This window comes from Lepidochelys olivacea (assembly GCF_965140295.1).
Source record: "Lepidochelys olivacea isolate rLepOli2 genome assembly, chromosome: 8".
Lineage (NCBI taxonomy): Eukaryota > Metazoa > Chordata > Testudines > Cheloniidae > Lepidochelys > Lepidochelys olivacea.
The window spans coordinates 98,149,418-98,168,091 of NC_140418.1; the positions used below are offsets into that span (position 1 = coordinate 98,149,418).

The 18,674-nt window shown below is 39.9% G+C and overlaps 1 protein-coding gene across 7 annotated transcripts in view; it reads right to left on the reverse strand.

The window, feature by feature from the left end:
- OSBPL9 (oxysterol binding protein like 9) overlaps positions 1-18,674 on the reverse strand; it is a 142,354-nt gene that overhangs the window by 18,864 nt on the left and 104,816 nt on the right. For all 7 annotated transcript variants that reach the window (XM_084637620.1, XM_084637614.1, XM_084637616.1 and 4 more), the window contains 3 exons: positions 11,090-11,183; positions 10,226-10,330; positions 688-847 (listed from right to left, as the gene is read on the reverse strand). In XM_084637620.1, coding sequence (XP_084493746.1) covers positions 688-847; positions 10,226-10,330; positions 11,090-11,183 — 359 coding nt within the window. The remainder of the gene's footprint in view (positions 1-687; positions 848-10,225; positions 10,331-11,089; positions 11,184-18,674) is intronic.

Sequence of the window (18,674 nt, forward strand, 5' to 3'; positions counted from 1 at the left end):
ATAGTTTCAAATACATTTATTATTCCTCAAAGGTGAATAGCAATAATTTTAAAAAGTTAGTTTACTCTCAAAATTCCCCAAATGGCAAGAGTAAATTGAAACAGAAATTATTCAAAAATTTAAAAAATATTGAGGTGTATGGAAAAGAGGGACATTGGCTGTCTACCAATTGCTGCAATACACCTCAGGTTGAGCATTTAAGCAGTCCAAAAATAACTTGTCAACTGACAAGTCAAATATTGGTCAAATAATATAAAAAATGGTCAAATATTTTAAAGCATTAATTTATTAGAACAAAAAAGAGTAAGACCTTATGGTCTCCAATAGACTTAGTCTTAAATCTGTATACCTAATTAAAATAACTCAGTTAAGTTTTTTTAACTCAGAAAAATGCAAAACACAATCAAATTAACTTCTAAAAAATGAAAGAATAGCACCATGATGCAATCAAGAAGGCAAGCCACTAGCTACGTCAGGGCATTCTTGCTGGAACATTTGGCAGTGATCAAATAATAGTCAATCAAATGACTAGTCCATTGGCCAGCTTGCCAAACCTACAACAACACCATGAACCCATTATTAGGAAACACATCCAGGTTTTCAGGATTACTCCCGAACACCCACACAGATAACTTCTCACACTTCTAGAAACTGTTCAATAAGGCACGGTGTTCTTTCACTACTTACTCAATGCATCGCTTTGGGGAAGAACTGCTCTGATAGAATTCATCAGCATCATAGAACTCATCTTCACTGCTTGAGTAAGAAAAATCTGGAACTGTATTTGGAGACAGATTGACGTGGCTTGGAGAGGTTAAACTGCTGCTGGGTGCCGACTGCCCACTTCCTATGAAATTGAAGAAATCTGAGCTTTGAAAAAGCTTTATTGATTTTTAAACCAGCCATTTCTAATCTATTAACTGGATTGACTAAGACATTAGCAGAGTTTAGAAACTAGGAGAAGCTATAAAATTAAAAAACAAAACCAGTAAGGTACACTAACAATTTCACACAACAGATAATACAAAATATGTTATCAGGAATGACTAGTGAGGTAGAGTACAAGGCCAAAATTTCCCAAAACTGTGCGGCTGAAGTTAGCCTCCTGAGTCTATGGCTAGCCTCCTAAATAAACGAGGCCTAGTTGTCAGAGGTGGTGACAACTTCAGCTCCTAAAGAAATCTCAGTGAAGTTTTTGGGAATTGCAGGTGCTCAACACCTTTTAAAAAATCAAGTCACATTTATTTAGGAACCTAAATATGGATCTGGGAGCCCAACTTTAGGCACTGACATTCCTAATAAAAGATATGAAAAGAGGGGCTAGCTGAGACAAAGAACAGCCAATGTAAAAATAGCCACATATGTAGGGGCTACCTAGCCTTCTGTTCTTAAAACATTTCTAGGTTACCAAGAATGATCAGACCTGCAATTTTATTACAAAATTCAAAGGAATTAAAAAAAAAATCACTGTCATAGGTAGTTGAAGATATAGAGTTAGGATGGAAATAATTACCTTCACCAACCGCAAAGGAAGTGTCTAGTCACTTCTATTGTTACAATCCTAGAATCTTGAGGCTACATTACAAAATTAAGCCAATGTACATCTCCTTGTGTTGACCTAGTTGTGCATGTGCTGACACTTTTAAATTAGTTTCCCCAGATATAAGCTCTCCATTAAACCAACACAGGAACACCACCTCCTGAGCATGAATGTTTACACAGCATTACCTGTGTCAACCCTAACAGTCCTCGAGAAGCTGTCCCACAATGCCAGACACTGACAGCTCTGGTCACAATTGTGAACTCCACTCCCCAGAGGTCATGGAGAACAGGAGCCCCCAATCCCCTCTTTAAAACCTTGCAAATTTTTGAAATGCTTTTTCCTGATTGTCCACCTGGGCAAACCACCTAGGCAGCTCTCCACCGTCACCTGCAACTACCCAGCTGAACATGCTGGCTACAAGCTCCAGCCATGCTCTGGCTTGGAATAGAATGGGCCTGCGGGGAGAAGAGACTGGGCAAGCACAGCTACAGACCAGTTGTAGAAACATGGACATCTATGAGGTGATTGCACAGGGGATGCAGAAGGGGATCAGCAGCAGCAATGCATGAAAGTAAAAGAACTGTGACAGGCATTTCAGAAGGCCAGGGAGGCCAACAATTCATCCAGTGCTGAGCTGCAGACCTCCCACTTTTACCAAGAGGTGTATGCCAAACTGGGTGGAGATCCCACTCCCACCTCACACACCTCCTCAGGCTCTTGCCATGAACAGTGAGGAGGTGATGGAGGAGGAAGAGGATGGGGACATGTGATAAAGGGGTCCAGATATGCTGCAAGCCGGGACCTGTTTGAGTCTCCACCACAGTCCACTTAATCCCAGCCTGATGCAGGGGAAGGAACCGCAGATAAGTGTGTATATTTATTTTGCATTACAGTGAGGGAAGGACAAAGATATAGACTTTTCATTAATTTGCTCATACTAGAAAAGATACTGGTACAACAAAGAGAGGTAAAGTTATCTGCTTTTCATTCCTTTGTCAAGTGAGGCAGGAGAGCCGGGGCAGCAGTTTATGTACATGGGTATGTCCCTGAATCCTCCTGAGAGATCTCAATGAAACTTCCACAGAGGTACTCTGCAGTCCTCTCTCCCGAAGGTTTCTAGGGTTGGCAGATTTATTTCATCCTCTGCTGTAGTGATGTGGTAAAGTAACTTGGGCAGAAACCATTCCAATAAACGGGCTCTGGGACAGCAGCAGCAGCTGTGCTCTCTGTATCTTTGGTACCCTTTGGCGTGAGATATCGGCTAAAATCACCACTACTTGTGGAAAATGGTGCCAATATTCAGTACTATTGCCCAATACTCTTAGTTTCATGCAACTGAGCAATTCCCTCCTCATCTCACCCCTGGTGGGTCATACTCATCATGGCTGGTACTATGAATGGCACCGTGCACAAGCACTCTGAAGCAGAAGTGTCAATAAGCATATCTTGCTTCAAAGTTTAGGGGAACAAGGGAAAGGGGTTCTGAATCTTAACTTTCACTTTCCATTGTAACTATACTGATGATACCTCTGTGTGTTTTATCTGTCGCTTCTGCCACTGTGGCTTTGTGTATGCCCCAGCTGACCTGTGGAATGCCTGAGTCAGATAAAGAGGAGCATTTGGGATGACATTCCATGAGACCCTACAAGCCAGTACTGCATAAAGACTGCAAACAGAGGGCCTAAAGCAATGGTTTTCCAACTTTTTGTATTGGTGACCCCTTTCACATACCAAGCCTCTGAGTCTGACCCCCTTATACATTAAAAATGGGGGGGGGGAAGGGAATTTAATTTAATGGGGACTTGGGGCTGTCAGCCCCACAGAGCTGATAGCTTGCAACCCCTGAGGGGTCATGACCCCCAGTTTGAGAACCCCTGGCCTAGAGGATGAATAGTGCAGACTGTATGGAGAAGGAAAGAGCGGACAGGAGAAAGGCAGAGGAGGAGAGGGAGATGCACCAGGACATAATGGGGCTTCTCCAGCAGCAAACACAGATGCTGCAGATTCTTGTGGACTAACTCATTCAACAATTATGGGCTCACCTCCCTTTGTAATCCATGGAGAACTCCAGGATAGCACCTCCCTACACCCCTCCTTAACATTCCATGTGGCATCAGGGGCCACATCCCTACCCCTACCACTCTGTACTGGGGACAAGGACAACCAGCTTCATATGCACTGATCTGCGAGTGCCATGGTCAATGTATGTGTAGCTAAAACGGACATGAACGTTCCTTCCCCTTCTTTAAGCTCTGTTCCAAAAATTCATAAATCTTTTAATTTATTTGCTTTTAACTTGCACAGAATTTTTTGAGGTGTTTTTGTTATTCAATAACATTCTGTTTGGAAAATATCTTTATTAGTTCCCAACAACTGCTGCAAAATGCCTGGCGGAAGTGAAAGCACCCACTTACTTGTTATTGTACACTGTGACAACTCATAGGATCAGTGAAAAACACAGAGTAATAATCAAATATACACAAGCACCACAAAATTAATTGATACACTGACAGTGTTATAGTCCTATATTTATGCCAAGCACAACAAAATTCCTAACAGGCCCCGAAATTGTGGAGCCAGGCAGAGCACAGTACACCACAACACATTCCTGTGGGGCGCTATTAAACAGCTCTTCCAAAGCCTCCCTGAGCCAAATATCTCTGCAATGAGTTCTTCTGATACCCCTTGTGTCAGGCCATTCAAACACAGCAGACAGATGCTCCAACTCTGCCCTCCACGCCTGCAGCAACTTTTCCTCCTTTACTTCCCAGATATTATGCAGGACACAGCAGACAGCTCTAGCCATCGTGATATTTTTCTCACTGAGATCCAATCTTGGGAGTAACCACCACCAGTGCACCTTCAAACTTCCAAAAACACATTCAACTGTCTTTCTGCACCTGCTCGCAGTTTTCTGAACAGTCCTGTGTTCTAAAAGACGCAAGCATCATGTATCTTCCCTGATCAGCCAACACTGACGTCAGTGAAGTGTCCCCAGAGATCCACCAGCACTTGGATAACCATAGAAAAAGAGCCTTTTCTGTTAACGTTCTCTGTGGCAAGGTGGTCTGGAGCCAAAATAGAGATATGCGTGCCATCTATCACTCCACTGCAGTTCGGGAAACCCATTGCTACGAATACATCCATTATGTTCTGCACGTTGCCAAGAGTCACAGTCCTGTGTAGCAGGAGACTATTAATAGCCCTGCAAACTTGAACAACAATAGCCTCCCAGTGGATTTTTCAACTGCAAAATGGTTTCCCACTGACTGGTAGCAACCCAGCATTGCAAGTTTCCACAGTGCAATTGCTACTTGCTTCTCCACTATCACTGTAGCTCTCATTCTGGTGTCCCTGCGCTGGAGTGAGCTTGGTACACAGATCCAGAAATGTGGCCTTGTGCATTCGAAAGTTCTGCACCCACTGCTGGTCATCCCAAGTGTGAATCACAGTGCGACTCCACCAGTCAATGCTCATTTCTTGGACCCAGAAGCGGAACTCCACCATCTGCAGTTGCTCCATGAACACCACCATCATCTTGAATTGGTTCTCGCTAAGTCCCACTGCAATCTGAACTCCAGGAAATTGCCCTGCGCCACATGACAATTATTGCAGCTCTGCAAATACCAGAGGATCATGCATCCTGTGCTTGCAATGTTCATAACAATAGTGTAGAGCTGCACAGGCTCCATGTTTCTTTGAGAGATGGCAGACCGCGAGAAGTCCCATGCGGGTTTGTGGGATTTTTAAAATAGGTGTGCAAATTATGGGATAGCCATAATATTATGGGGTAGAGAAAATAGCATGATGGGAACTTAACCCCGCAGTCCAGGTCACTCATGTGACTCAAAACTTACCAAAAAGACAGTGCACTGGATAGTGGTGAGTTGCACAATGGGCTACCTACCTACGGTGCACCACCTTGTGCATAAAAACAAGCATTCCTGTCAAGCACGTGCAGTGCTGATGCAAGGGGCCAAGTATGCACCTTCACAAGCGATATACTAACTGCGGCAGCCACAGAACAATGTAATTTGTGTCAGCAAAAGTTTGTAGTGTAGATATGCCCTCAAAAATCAAAATGTGTGGTTGTTGCTGCCACACCCATTTCCTGCAGAATCTAGCAAAGCAACTGTGCTAACACCTATCTTAGTACATCTTTTACCAATCAGAATAGTAATGAAATGAGGGATGGTTGGCCTAGGTCCCTTATATATCCTATGGCCTAAATATTCAATTCTGTAAGGGGGCATGATGACCTCCTGATCTATCAATGCTTTCTAGAGTGCTCCAACTGGATGTCAGGGACTCTATATGGACCATTTGATCAAGATGGTACTGGCTTCTCTAAGAGGTCAGATCCAGTTCCATCTCCTTCCCTTAATTATGAAGTGGCTGAGCTATCAAATATATGCCACTGTTTCAGAACACTGGAGGTTAGCAAAAGATGTACCTAATATTTAAAAAAGGCTCTGAGGTGAGATCCAGGGAAATACAGACCAGCTAGCCTTACATTTGCACCTGGCATATTGATTGAAGAGATTATTAAAAATAGAACAATTGTACACCTGGAAGATCATAACAGAGTCTAACCAGCATGAAAACAGTCTCACTAATTTACTGGAACATCTCAGCAAAGTAATGCATAAAAGAGAAGTAAATCATATAATTTATTTAGAGTTCTCAAAAACCTTTGACCTTTATCTCACAACAGGAAGGTAAGTATTCATGGGGTAAAAGGCAGCATACTCTCATGGATCAAAAACCGGTTAGAAGATAGAAAAAAAAGAAGTAGGATTAAATTGACAATTTTGACCATGGCAAAATGTTGAATCAGTTGCCTCAAGGTTCTGTTCCTAGAATCATAGAATATCAGGGTTGGAAGGGACCTCAGGAGGTCATCTAGTCCAACCCCCTGCTCAAAGCAGGACCAACACCAACTAAATCATCCCAGCCAGGGCTTTCTCAAGCCTGACCTTAAAAACCTCTTAGGAAGGAGATTCCACCACCTCCCTAGGTAACCAATTCCAGTGCTTCACCACCCTCCTAGTGAAAAAGTTCTTCCTAATATCCAACCTAAACCTCCTCCACTATAACTTGAGACCATTACTTCTTGTTCTGTCATCTGCTAACACTGGGAACAATCTAGATACATACTCTTTGGAACCCCCTTTCAGGTAGTTGAAAGCAGCTATCAAATCCTCCCTCATTCTTCTCTTCTGCAAACTAAACAATCCCAGTTCCCTCAGCCTCTCCTCATAAGTCATGCGTTCCAGCGCCCTAATCATTTTTGTTGCCCTCCGCTGGACGTTTTCCAATTTTTCTACATCCTTCTTCTAGCGTGGGGCCCAAAACTGGACACAGTACTCCAAATGAGGCCTCACCAATGCCGAACAGAGGGGAATGTTCACTGATCATTGATCTGCTGGCAATGCCCCTACTTATACAGCCCAAAATGCCATTAGCCTTCTTGGCAACAAGGGCACACTGTTGACTCATATCCAGCTTCTCGTCCACTGTAACCCGTAGGTCCTTTTCTGCAGAATTGCTGCTAGCCATTCGGCAGTCCACGGCTGTTTAGCGTATTTATTAATGATCTGGGGAGAGAGGTGAGTAGTAAGAAAGCAACATTTGCAGATGACAGTTACTTTGAGTAGTCAGGACCAATGAAGACTGCGAGGAACTACAAGACCCAGGGTGAATGGACAACATAATGACAAATGAAATTCAGTGTCAACAAATGAAAGCAACACACACTGGAGGGAAAAATTTAAACTACTTGTACACCTTAGAAGGTTCTAAATTAATCAGGTAAATGTATCATCTCAAGAAAAGGACCCAAGAGTCAGTGTAGATAGCTTGGTAAAGACCATTACTCAATGCACAGTTATGGTCAAAAAAGTAAATAATACATTGAAGCTTGCATAAGGAATGAGATCACGAACAGTACAGAGAATATTCTAATATACTCAACTGTACAGCCTCATCTGAAATACTATTTCATCTCAAAAAGGATATTGCAAAGTAAAGGGATTTCAGAGAACGGCAACTAGAATGATCAAGGGCCTGGAAAAACTCTCATATGAAGAAAGATTGAAAAGATTGGGACTGTTTACATTATAAAAAGAGATGAATAAGAGGGGACATAAGAGTTTATAGAAGGTAGATATATAACTTTGTTCCCTCTGTCTCATAACAAGAGGCATTTAATTAAATTTAAAAGGTGGAAAATTCAAAACCAATACTTTTTATATAAAACACATAAAACTGTGGCACTCACTGCCACATTAAGTATCTGAGGCCAAAAATTTCAGATTAAAATAGAAATTGTGTATTTGTATGGATAAAGAATAATTCACAACAAAAAGTTGGCAAAGCGGGGGATATCAAACCTCATACTTCAGGGTTTAAGCCAATCTCTACTGGGGATCAGGCTGAGACCTAACGTGGAGGACAGATCTGCCTACTGCTGGGTTCTAATACCTTCCTCTGAAGCAAATGGTGCTGGCCACTGATAAGAGTCTAGACTAGACTGGACTAGATAGGCATCATGTCTGATCCAACAAGGCAATTCCTATGTTATTCCCATTTTTGGGGGTCATACTGGAGACAAAAGGGAGAAGTACAAGAGGGACAAGAGAGGGAAAGGGGCGGGGGGAAGGACTGGATATTAGTCATCTTTTAAAGCTCTAAAAATAAAAAAGTTCCATTTCTCCATGAAGTCAGTGATAGCATGGACATTCACTTAACCACATACCACCATCCCAAATTTAAAAGCCTAATTAGGCATTCTTACAAGACCATAATTCCTTTTTTGAACTAAAAAGTCAACACTAGTGCAATTTTTAAAAACCCTTATGGCCAGCTGTTGGCATTGTTAATATTATAAATGTGAATTGGGCTATATTTTTAAGTGCTAGATGACTGTGGTTCTGACCCTGCCTTCAATCCTTCAGACACACAGAATAGATGGTTTTAGGTTCTTGGGAGGCTCACAATAACAGTGCTGCAAAATTCTAGAGAGATTCCTGCCTGCTGAGTTACATCAAAGGTCTAAAATAGGTCTAAAATAAAGTAATGAAGCACAACTGTTAATAAAGGCAGCACTATTTACTGAGCAGAAATACACTACTTGTCTGAAAACTGTTTTTTGACTACCACAAATGCACCACATTTTCCTTTGTGTCTAATATGCTAGATGAATGTCTTAAGTCTCAGTCTAGTAATTCAGAGTTGAAATGTTTTATACATGAAGGGGTCAGATGCCCAGTACAGAAGCAGTCCTAACCAAAAGGCAAGTTAGATTCTGAGTGCAAAACAACTAGATCACACTTCACTAATCAATGAAGACCAGGCAAACAACAACAGTGGTAAATGACAGTCCGAAGCTATGTTTGAGGCAAAATTATATTATTGTATTTGTAAAAAGAACACTATATATTTAAGATATAAACCAATGCTCACTCTTAAAGTTCTTTCAAATACTGTAGTGCTGGGCCATTAGTACTGTAATGGTTATGAAAATAGAGAAAATATGAATTCTAATGCTCCGTTAATAAAGAATTAAAAATTGTAAAGGACAACTTAAATAGTTACAACTCCAGCATTTTGTTAGTTATGAATGTTTAATTTTAGCAGCTAGAAAGCTACAATGCTCAAGAAAAACCTTGTACATTTCATGAAAAACATTGATTTAGATATCTTTCATATCATTAACACTTTAATTTTGCAAATTTATCTTTTATATACATACCTTATCCCAAAATAGTTTACAAGATTAAACAATTACACAGTTAATATCTAGCTATTATTTAAAAAGGTACAAGCACTATTTGCTGTCCTCTGACATAAAAGGAAATGGAGGAGTCCATGAGGCATAAAGACAGAGGGGCTGTCTCGGACAGCTGAAACAGCAAAAATCTCATACCAACAGTAGCAAGAATGTGGAAGGGATAGAGATAAGCAAAGGAAGGGAGTATGTAGAGGTATGGCCCCTCAAATAGAGTGGAGCAAAACTGATTTTAAACACACCCTGAAATGAATGTTGATCTCATGGAGCAATTTAAAGCTGAGGGTGATTTGAACATAATCCTTTATATATTTGAAAAGGTAGGTAGGGGTAGTAGGATTACAAAGATGTTAAAATTTGTGGGTAAGGTGAAGAGAACTTTAGAGGCCAGAGAAAAGGAAGGAAGGGAGGTGAAAGCATGTTTGAGGATTTCAGTAGAATCAAGGTAAGTGACAGCCAGGCAAATCACTACAGAGATAGACAGATCTGCATGTGCAGGAGCTATGGAATGAGAGTTCATTATAAAGTATGGCACTAGGAGCAATACAAGCAAATATAGTCTATGGGCATGTGCTGAATGGGCTCCTCTTGCGTAAGTGACACACTTAAGATAAATTCAGTTTAAATAATCCTTGAAGTTTACTTGGGTAGGACTAGCACAGGTAATTTTAAAAATTATGACCAATTGAATATCAGCAGCATTAAAATGGTAGCTAAGGTGAAAGTTCAAGATAAGGGGAAACATAGCTAGAAATGGCTTTTCTTTTATACTTACATTATACAATGTAACTTTCTACCTAAGGACTATATCAAATATAAATTCTACAAAATTCAGTTTACATTCTTAAAAAATGTAATACTTTAACATGAAAGATAGTCACACAGAACTATACCTGTACTATTTGGTGTTGGAATCTGATGGTTTCCTAGTGATGTTACTACAGGCCCAACTGCCAAGGACGAAGGTCGCTGCTCTGATTTCAACAACTGAGAAGATTCTAGAAGGTATTTCAATATGTAAAAAGAAAGCAAACACATATAAGCAGCGGACTCCTGCTTTCCTGGAAGGAAACCCCTAGTAGTTTTATAATACCTTTGATAGCCATGATCTAGACAATTGTTGCCATTCTTCAAAGAGAAATATATATTATTTCCTTCTTTGCTGTTCATCTTTTTGTATTTATTAATCCGTGAAGCTGGTTAGAAAGTCTTACTTCCCCCCAGCCATAGAAAAAAAACGTTATAATTACTGGTTTATATATTTTCATATTGTACTGTTCCTGCAATATAACATATCCAAATAGGGGACATAGTAAAGGGACTGCCATAGGGAAAAGGAGTAAAGAAAAAAGGAATATACAGAAGGAAGTTAACTCTCTAATTGATAGCTAAGTGTTCTCCGCAAACTTTTTAAAAACTGAGATGTATAGTCTCTAAAGACCCCCTTTTTTTAAAAAAAAAACGAAATGAACAAAGCCAAAAATGCACATCAGTGAAAAAGACTAAAAAATTTATATTTTTGGTTAAGAGTCAAAGTGCCATAGTTACATGGACTACATAACCCAGTTCACAAGCCTGAAGATGTATGCTGATGATAGAACTCATTAAAGAATAAGCCTTCATCCTTTTTTGCAATTGTATACACTTTTCATTCATTTATAGCAAATATGCTAAAAAGAACAAGCCAGTAGCTTAAACCAGCTGAATGTAAACACTACATGAATATTTTTACTGAACCATCTGTCTGTGTACTGTACCTGGAGGTAATACAGTCTGGGTGGGCATTGTAGTGATCACTGTAGGTTCCAAAGGACTAGGCTGATATACTGCATCAACCGGGTTAATAGTACTCTGAGAAAAAGAAATAAATTAAAGCTTTTTATTTTTTAAATACAGTAAAACATGTTCCATGTATGAAGATGCCCGAATGCAAGACAGCAAAGTCCTGAGAGAGACTTGACATACAAATTGACAGTTGAAGACATGAATTATTTTGCAAGTGTAAATACTTTTTACAAAGAATGCTAAATTAAAATATTCTAAACTGAACTTGATGTAAACCTGAATTCTCCTGTAAAGAAGTCTAGTTTTCCAGCTTTAGTTTCTACAATTCCCTGCAACTCCCATTAACAGCCATTGTGTGCACAGAGGAGGAAGTGAGCCTAATTTTTCATGAAGACCATCAGATATGTAAATTATAATTTAGAAAACAAAATATTGTCCAGACTACACTAAGGAACTACATAAAACTGTAAAATCATCACCAGATTATTGGGCATACCTTTGACAAAAAGCATTTTTCATGGATTTACAGTGTTCATTTCAACACAGGCACTCTGACCCCAACCCAACTTCCATTAAAGTCAATGGGAATCTGTTGACTTCAGTAGATACTGGATCAGGTCCTAGCAGAACAAGCATCTCAGAAACATACAATGCAAGGGCCTTTGAGCCAAACAACTTGTATGATTGTTCCTCACTTCACTGTTCTTGTATTTTGTTATATAATATACCTATGGCTCCCTGCCTCTTTATATGCAAATGTCTTGGACTGCTATATTTAGGCTTGGAAGGATTGGCTTTTTATCGGTAAATATCAGTAAACATCAATCTCGTACACACAAACCAATGAAAAAATATTTCTATCGATAATAACTGAAATTTAAAAGATAGAAAAAGAAAAATGCTGCTTGAGAACTTAGTAGAGTCAAAATCCAGTGATTTAGACTTTTGAATTAGGATGGTTACAAATGGACCAGTTAATGAATAGTAAAAATAGGTTTGGTTTTCCATATCTAAGGATATTTACTTTGTGTATTTTGACATGTGATATTGACAATTTGTGTTTTAGCAGTTTAAAAAGCTTTACCTTTTTGAATTTTAATGTCTACTGTCAAATATTTATCTGACAATTTCCTGCAACTGAAAACCCTTTTTAATCTAATTAAATTTTCAAAGAATACTTAAACTTTGATATCCTCAAAATATATATATATATATATATATATATATATATATTGGATTCTGCCAAGCCTAGCTATATTCGTTTTTGTTATTAACTAGGTATGTAAAGGTAGATCCTGTCCCTACCCCAAATATTTTGCTATTTAAGGTCTTGCAGATTTTATACCCACAAACTCTGCATGGATGTGCTAGAAAATCCTGATGCCAGACTGGGGTCTAACTAAACAAGGACTAGGGACAGGAGCCAACATGAGATTTCATCCGTTACTATTTTTCTTGCTTATACATGTTTTTCATCCTTTCACCTTTATTAATTCTCTCTCTCTTTTAAAAATCTACACTGCTTACTTTCTCTCACTTGAGTCCAGATTTACTTTTAACCCTGCGCTATTTTCAGACCATTTTCTTGGCCCTTAGTGGTGTGTGTTGTGGTGGTTGTGTTTTGTTTTTACAAATGCCCTATTTAAAAAGAAAGATGTTAAAAAAAATAAACCACTGCCTATGCTCATTGCATTTTTTGATGCAGGCTAAATGTAGTAATGGCCTCCCTCTCTTCCCTTTTCCTTATCTAGTGATAAAGAGTTCGAGGAGTATTAGTTATGTTAGGTGGCAGTGGACTACTGAAAATATGAAAGTTATTCATATTGAGTTATTTGACTGGCTCAGACTGAAGCTGCTCTCCTCCTTCTAATGTTGAGAAATCTGCAGCTTCTTTAGGTTCTGAGAAATTGCTTCTCTAATGCTAATGTAACACAGAATCAGTTTATATGTGGTAGTTAAGAATCCACTGCTACTTTTGTTTACTCAGCTCCCTCTTTGCATTAGGGACACAAAACTATCATTCCTTGAACAGTTTTAAAAATTAATATAACAAGACCTTCTGGGTATGTTTACGCTGCAATTAGACATCCGCAACTGGCTTGTGCCAGCTGACTCGGGCTTGTGGGGCTTGAGCTGCGGTCTATTTAACTGCATGTAGACATTCCAGCTCGGGCTGCAGCCTGAGGTCTGGGACCCTCCCACCTCGCAAGATCCTAGAGCCTGGGCTCAAACTCAAGCCCAGATGTCTACACTGAAATTAAACAGACCCACAGCACAGACATACCCTCTGTGTACATAGGAGCTCACTGGCAATGCATTTGGCTGTAATGTGGGAGAACAAAAAGCAAGCATCTAGTTTTCAACACTTTTTCATCTTTCCTCTTCCTCTCATTCAACTAACTTTCCAATTTCTATATGGAAATCAGTAGCGTCAATAACACACTTTTCTCCCCTTTCAAACAGGCTAAATCTAAATTCAAACCTCATGTTAGATAGAACCTTTAAGAAGCTGTAGCACTAAAGTAGAAAATTTAACCCAGTATCTCCAGTGTATTTCCTAACTATGAAAAAACTACTGAACATTATCAGTAGCAAATTTTTCAAGTGAATATTTTGACTGTCACAAAGACTCCCCACCCCAAGTAATAAATTAACTATTTCCAGGACTGAACACCTGTAAATTTTCATTAATTATTCTGCTCTCCCCCAAGAAATCGTATCACAGCACTGAGTATTTGACAGCTCAGCAACAAACACAGCCCACCGGATTGGAATTTTTATATTAACACACAAAATTTCCATATAGGCTGACAACTGGGTCACATGCCAGCCCCATCTGTTTTTAAACAAGTAAGATATTAAAGCTCAATAACCAAGGTTTGTAACAGAAAGCCTTAATCTGAGCAAAAAAGGTACTACTGCACCACTATAATGCAAAAGTTGTTCTCAATAAAAGTCTTAGTGTTCATGAGACAATGCTTTATGTAGATATTGCTAAAAAACTACCACAACTCGGCAGAAGATAGAAGCTTTCAAAATGAATGATAAAAAAGTGCACTGACAGTTTGTGTTAGGCTTTGGTGGAATACCCATTACTGAAGCCATTTATGTAGAGTTAAATAAATTTCTGAAATTACATTAGGCTGAAAGTTCCTTTTCAACAGGTCACACCAGTTGCACATATGATTAAATGCAGAAGTATTATCAGTAATATATTTGTATATTATACACATATTTTGAAGAATCAGAAGTATTTTTACCACGGAATGTTCCAAACAGAAAACTAAATTCAGCCTATAACCAGTGATTTTTAACTTCTCAATCTGAGTTACTCATTCTGAATTTCTACTGTTTCACATAGTTGTTTAAAAGTTTGAGATCTTATGTTGGTCTCCATCAAAGATAATCGACATACAATTAAATTCCATCGTGTGTGTTATTTCAGGCACACTTAAATCTACTCCTCTACCATAGTTACTGGCTCTCTGAAATACTGCTCCACCCAGTGTTCGCAGAGAGGAAGGTACAGTGAAACTCATGACGAAATTGCATGATATGCCACATCTGCCATTAATTAAATATTTGCTTAATCCACTATGTGGTCATCTTCCCTCACATTGCCTGTAGTGGATAAATTTACCAGGTGAGGGATTCACAGTAGAGGACGCGTGGTGAGCTTCATGGTCTGCAGAGAAAGTGATGAATAATTACCTTGTCTCAGACCCCACTCAACGTCAACCCCGGTTTGATTTACTGCGAAGGCAATGGAACTTTCTGAACTGGTTTCGTACCAGATGTGGAATTTGTCCTACAGCATAATTTCGGTGACGTTTTAGAAACAATCCACTATGTTGATGTGGCCAGCCACATATCATGACACACATTACTCCTGGTGGAATTCTGAATCAGAAAATTAAAAATTCTCACCCAAAAATAAAAAATTCTGCAGACAATATTTTAAAATTCTGCAAAATTCTGTACATTTTATTTGTCAAAACAACAAAATAACACAACATCAGTTTCAATTATTTTGGTAATTTATTTCAAAATACCTGTCACTAAGTATGTCTGCAACAATACAGGCAAAAAAAAAAATAGATTCAGGAAATGTTGTTGGGTGCGGGTGGGAGAAGTATGGAACAAGTTGGTTTTTGTGTTTTGGGGTTTTTTTTCGGGAGTGGGGAGGAGAGAATGTTAGGGAGTTGGGGAGCTTCCCCCATGCACACCCTGGCTGACCCCAAGCCTCCCCCATTCAGTCAGGCACATCTGCTCCCTCTTCCCCATATGTCCCTGCAGCCCCCTACCCTGTCTCCATGTGGCCCTGCAGCCCCCTACCCTGTCTCCATGTGGCCCTGCAGCCCCCTACCCTGTCTCCATGTGGCCCTGCAGCATCCCTCCCGTTCAGCCTCTGGCTCAATACTGTTACTCCACTAGCTCCTGAGCCCACGCCCCAGTCTGTCCCACACACTAGCCCTTCTGAATCCCAGTTTGTGACACCCCGCCCCCGCAGCCCTGTGTGCCCCACCTCTGTCTGTCCTAACCTGGCTCCACAGGCAGGGTGCTGTAATGAATGCAGCCAACTGCTGGCTGTTCTAGCGCCACAGTGGCCGCTGGTGGGTGAAAGGCAGAAGTGAAGCACTTCTTGGGTAGAATGTATTTTCTGCAGAAAAGAAATTCTGCACCAAACATGAACTCTGTGCATGTGCAGTGGTGCACAATCCCCCCAGGACTAACATATTGTTGAGGACTGTAAAATGACTGAAATTCCTGGAGTCTTTGTGCCTTGAACATCACTGATTAGAACACTGTGACTTAGCTTGACCAGATTGCATATGCCAAATAATAATACATCCCAGTTCTCTGTGGACCAGAATAGTACCTGGAATAAAAGGAGGTCCCAACGACTATTAACAAGCTAAATTAACTGACACTAACTATCCCAACTACAATACTAAACTGAGGAGAACTGGCATATGCTACACACCCTATCAGGCTGAAGCTGGCTGAGAAGGAACTGAGGGCAGTTCGGCAGCACAGCCCTATTTGTCCTTACAATGGGGCAAAAGAATGTGTAAGGAAACATGCATGGATTGAACGAGGACTGTTACCAAGAACCTCCAATCCAAGTGGAGAACCCATAGGCACACTACTCGAAGACCTATTACATGGTGTAGGTCTGCAAACAAGCAATTTAAATATTTATCCCAAAGAGTATAACAAATTGAGAAACCAAGCAATTTAAAAATGTCATTTTTCATTATTTCCCTGCCTATCCATTATTGTAAGCAAAAATACCAGATGATAGCGCATCACCAGTGTTCTACATTCTATAATAAATAAATGAAACAGAATGGCTCCGCATTTGATTCTGTATCCTCTTCAAAGTGCTGACCATAATCTTTAAGGTATTTCATGGGACAGGCTTAGCTTTGAGTCTGCCTCTACATTCACAAACGCTATCGTTGATGGTACAGTGGGTGAAACTTCCAGTTGGCAGAGACAGTGTTTTTGGGTGTTCAACTCCTTACCACAAAAGTGATCAGAATGAGCCAAAAACCTGACCATTTCCAGAGCACAATTTAAAACCTACTGCCGGTGTTTTTTACTGAGTCAGGGAAAGGCTCCAGCAGTGGGGACCCAGGAGGACACTAAATTGCTAAAAACAGTAATGTAGATGTGAGAGGCGCTGCTTGGACATGCAGAGAGCCATGTAGAGTATTTAAGATTCTGGCATGTCTTTACTTGCCTAAGCAGTACCTCACCATCTACACTACTATTTATATCTGTGCTAGGGAGGCATACAATCTATGTACCCTACACACCGCCATAAGTGTAGACCTAGCCTTAGGGTGAAAGCCTGCTCTCACTAAAGTCAATGGGAGTTTTGCCATTGACTTCAATGGTGTCAGAATTTCACCCTCAGTGTTCAACAAGGTGTTTGTTAACACATTTTCTAGTTTAAACTGCCCACACATAATTGGGACAGCTATTACTACCACCTCAGACTACAAAGAAGTTGTTGATGCCCCTACACTATACCTATGTTGGAGATTTTAGCCAGTGGAAATGCTTACAGACCCAGGGTCCACATCTCCAAACCCTCGCAAGTACTGCAAAGAGTACTGCTATACGATATTGCTGCATGTCCTGTCTCCTCCACCCCATATAGCAGAACCGTTCTGCTACATTTAGAGCAATATCCCTCCCATGGAGATAGGAAAGAATTTCCTAAGCATATGTACATATTTAATGTTATGCCATATTTACAACAAGCATTAAACAAAGTCTGCATTTACACTCTCGCTGCAAAGTTCAAATAGACACTTGTCCATGTAAGAAAAACATTATACAACTGACACACTTTTAGCACACAAAAAACTGAGTGAGCATAAAAGCTGGTCTACCCTCTCACCCCCAGAGAAGGTCTCTCCACATTGGAGAGGAAGTGTGAGCAAGCCTGCTTTGCTATCATACCTGACCTGTAGAGGGGAGCCTCAAGCTCCTGTGCAATCAATTCGGCACCTTTTGCTAGCACTAAATTCTCAAAGTTTAAAGGAAAAACTAATTTCACCTTCAGATCTAGATCTTCATGATAAACATTTACTTTCACAATTAGAATAACTCATTTTGTTGGACTGCAGCTGCTCTTCATTGTCATGAGATCAAGTCCCAAAAAAGGTTCAAAGTTCTGATGAGCTCATATATAAACACATTTCCAGATCTCAAGCATGTTAACAAGGGTGGGTCTCTACAGTTTTTGAAAGTGCTACAATAGAAGAAGAAAAATATATAACTGTATAAGTTCTACAGCTTGTGTTGATGTCTACTTGAGAGATTGCCTCGCCCCATGACATGTCTACCATGGCAGATGAGGTGTTCATTGTGAGGGTCCCTTGGCTCTGTAATTCACTTCCCACTTTGGCTTGAAATAGCCTGAGTTTTTAAGCCATCAGGACACACTACAAAAGCCATCAATTTGATAAGGCTTTTGGGGATGGCTGAAGGGAGGGACTCTAGGTGGAGTGGAATGATGTATACTTTGCTACTTACTTAAGACTGGTATGCTAAATTTTTCTTGTTGAATTATGCTGTTCAGCGACATTCCTATTGCTTGGAAGCATAACTTTTGTCAACTCAAGCTTGTGCACATAATTTTTACATGTTGAACAGAAATATACATTATATCAAGAGTAGAATCCATGGAAGGAACAGATTAAGGGATCAGAAATTACATTGTAGATTGTAACGAAAAGAATATCCAGTTTTTAGGAAATTAAGTTCTAGAGCAATCAGTTCCCTATCAACACAGATGTGATTCATACTCAAACAATGACAAACACAGAAAGAGGAAATAGAAGTCATGAAGGACTGAAAACAAAGATAAACGGGCAAAGTTATATTAAAAATGAGATGACTGAAGCAGACTTAATAACAAAATCTTTTTTTCATTTCTGTGTGTCAGATGCAAAATACCATATTGAAAACACCATCCCCTTATAGCATGTGGACAACAAAATATACTCTATTTATAAAGTATGTCAGATTCAACATAATACG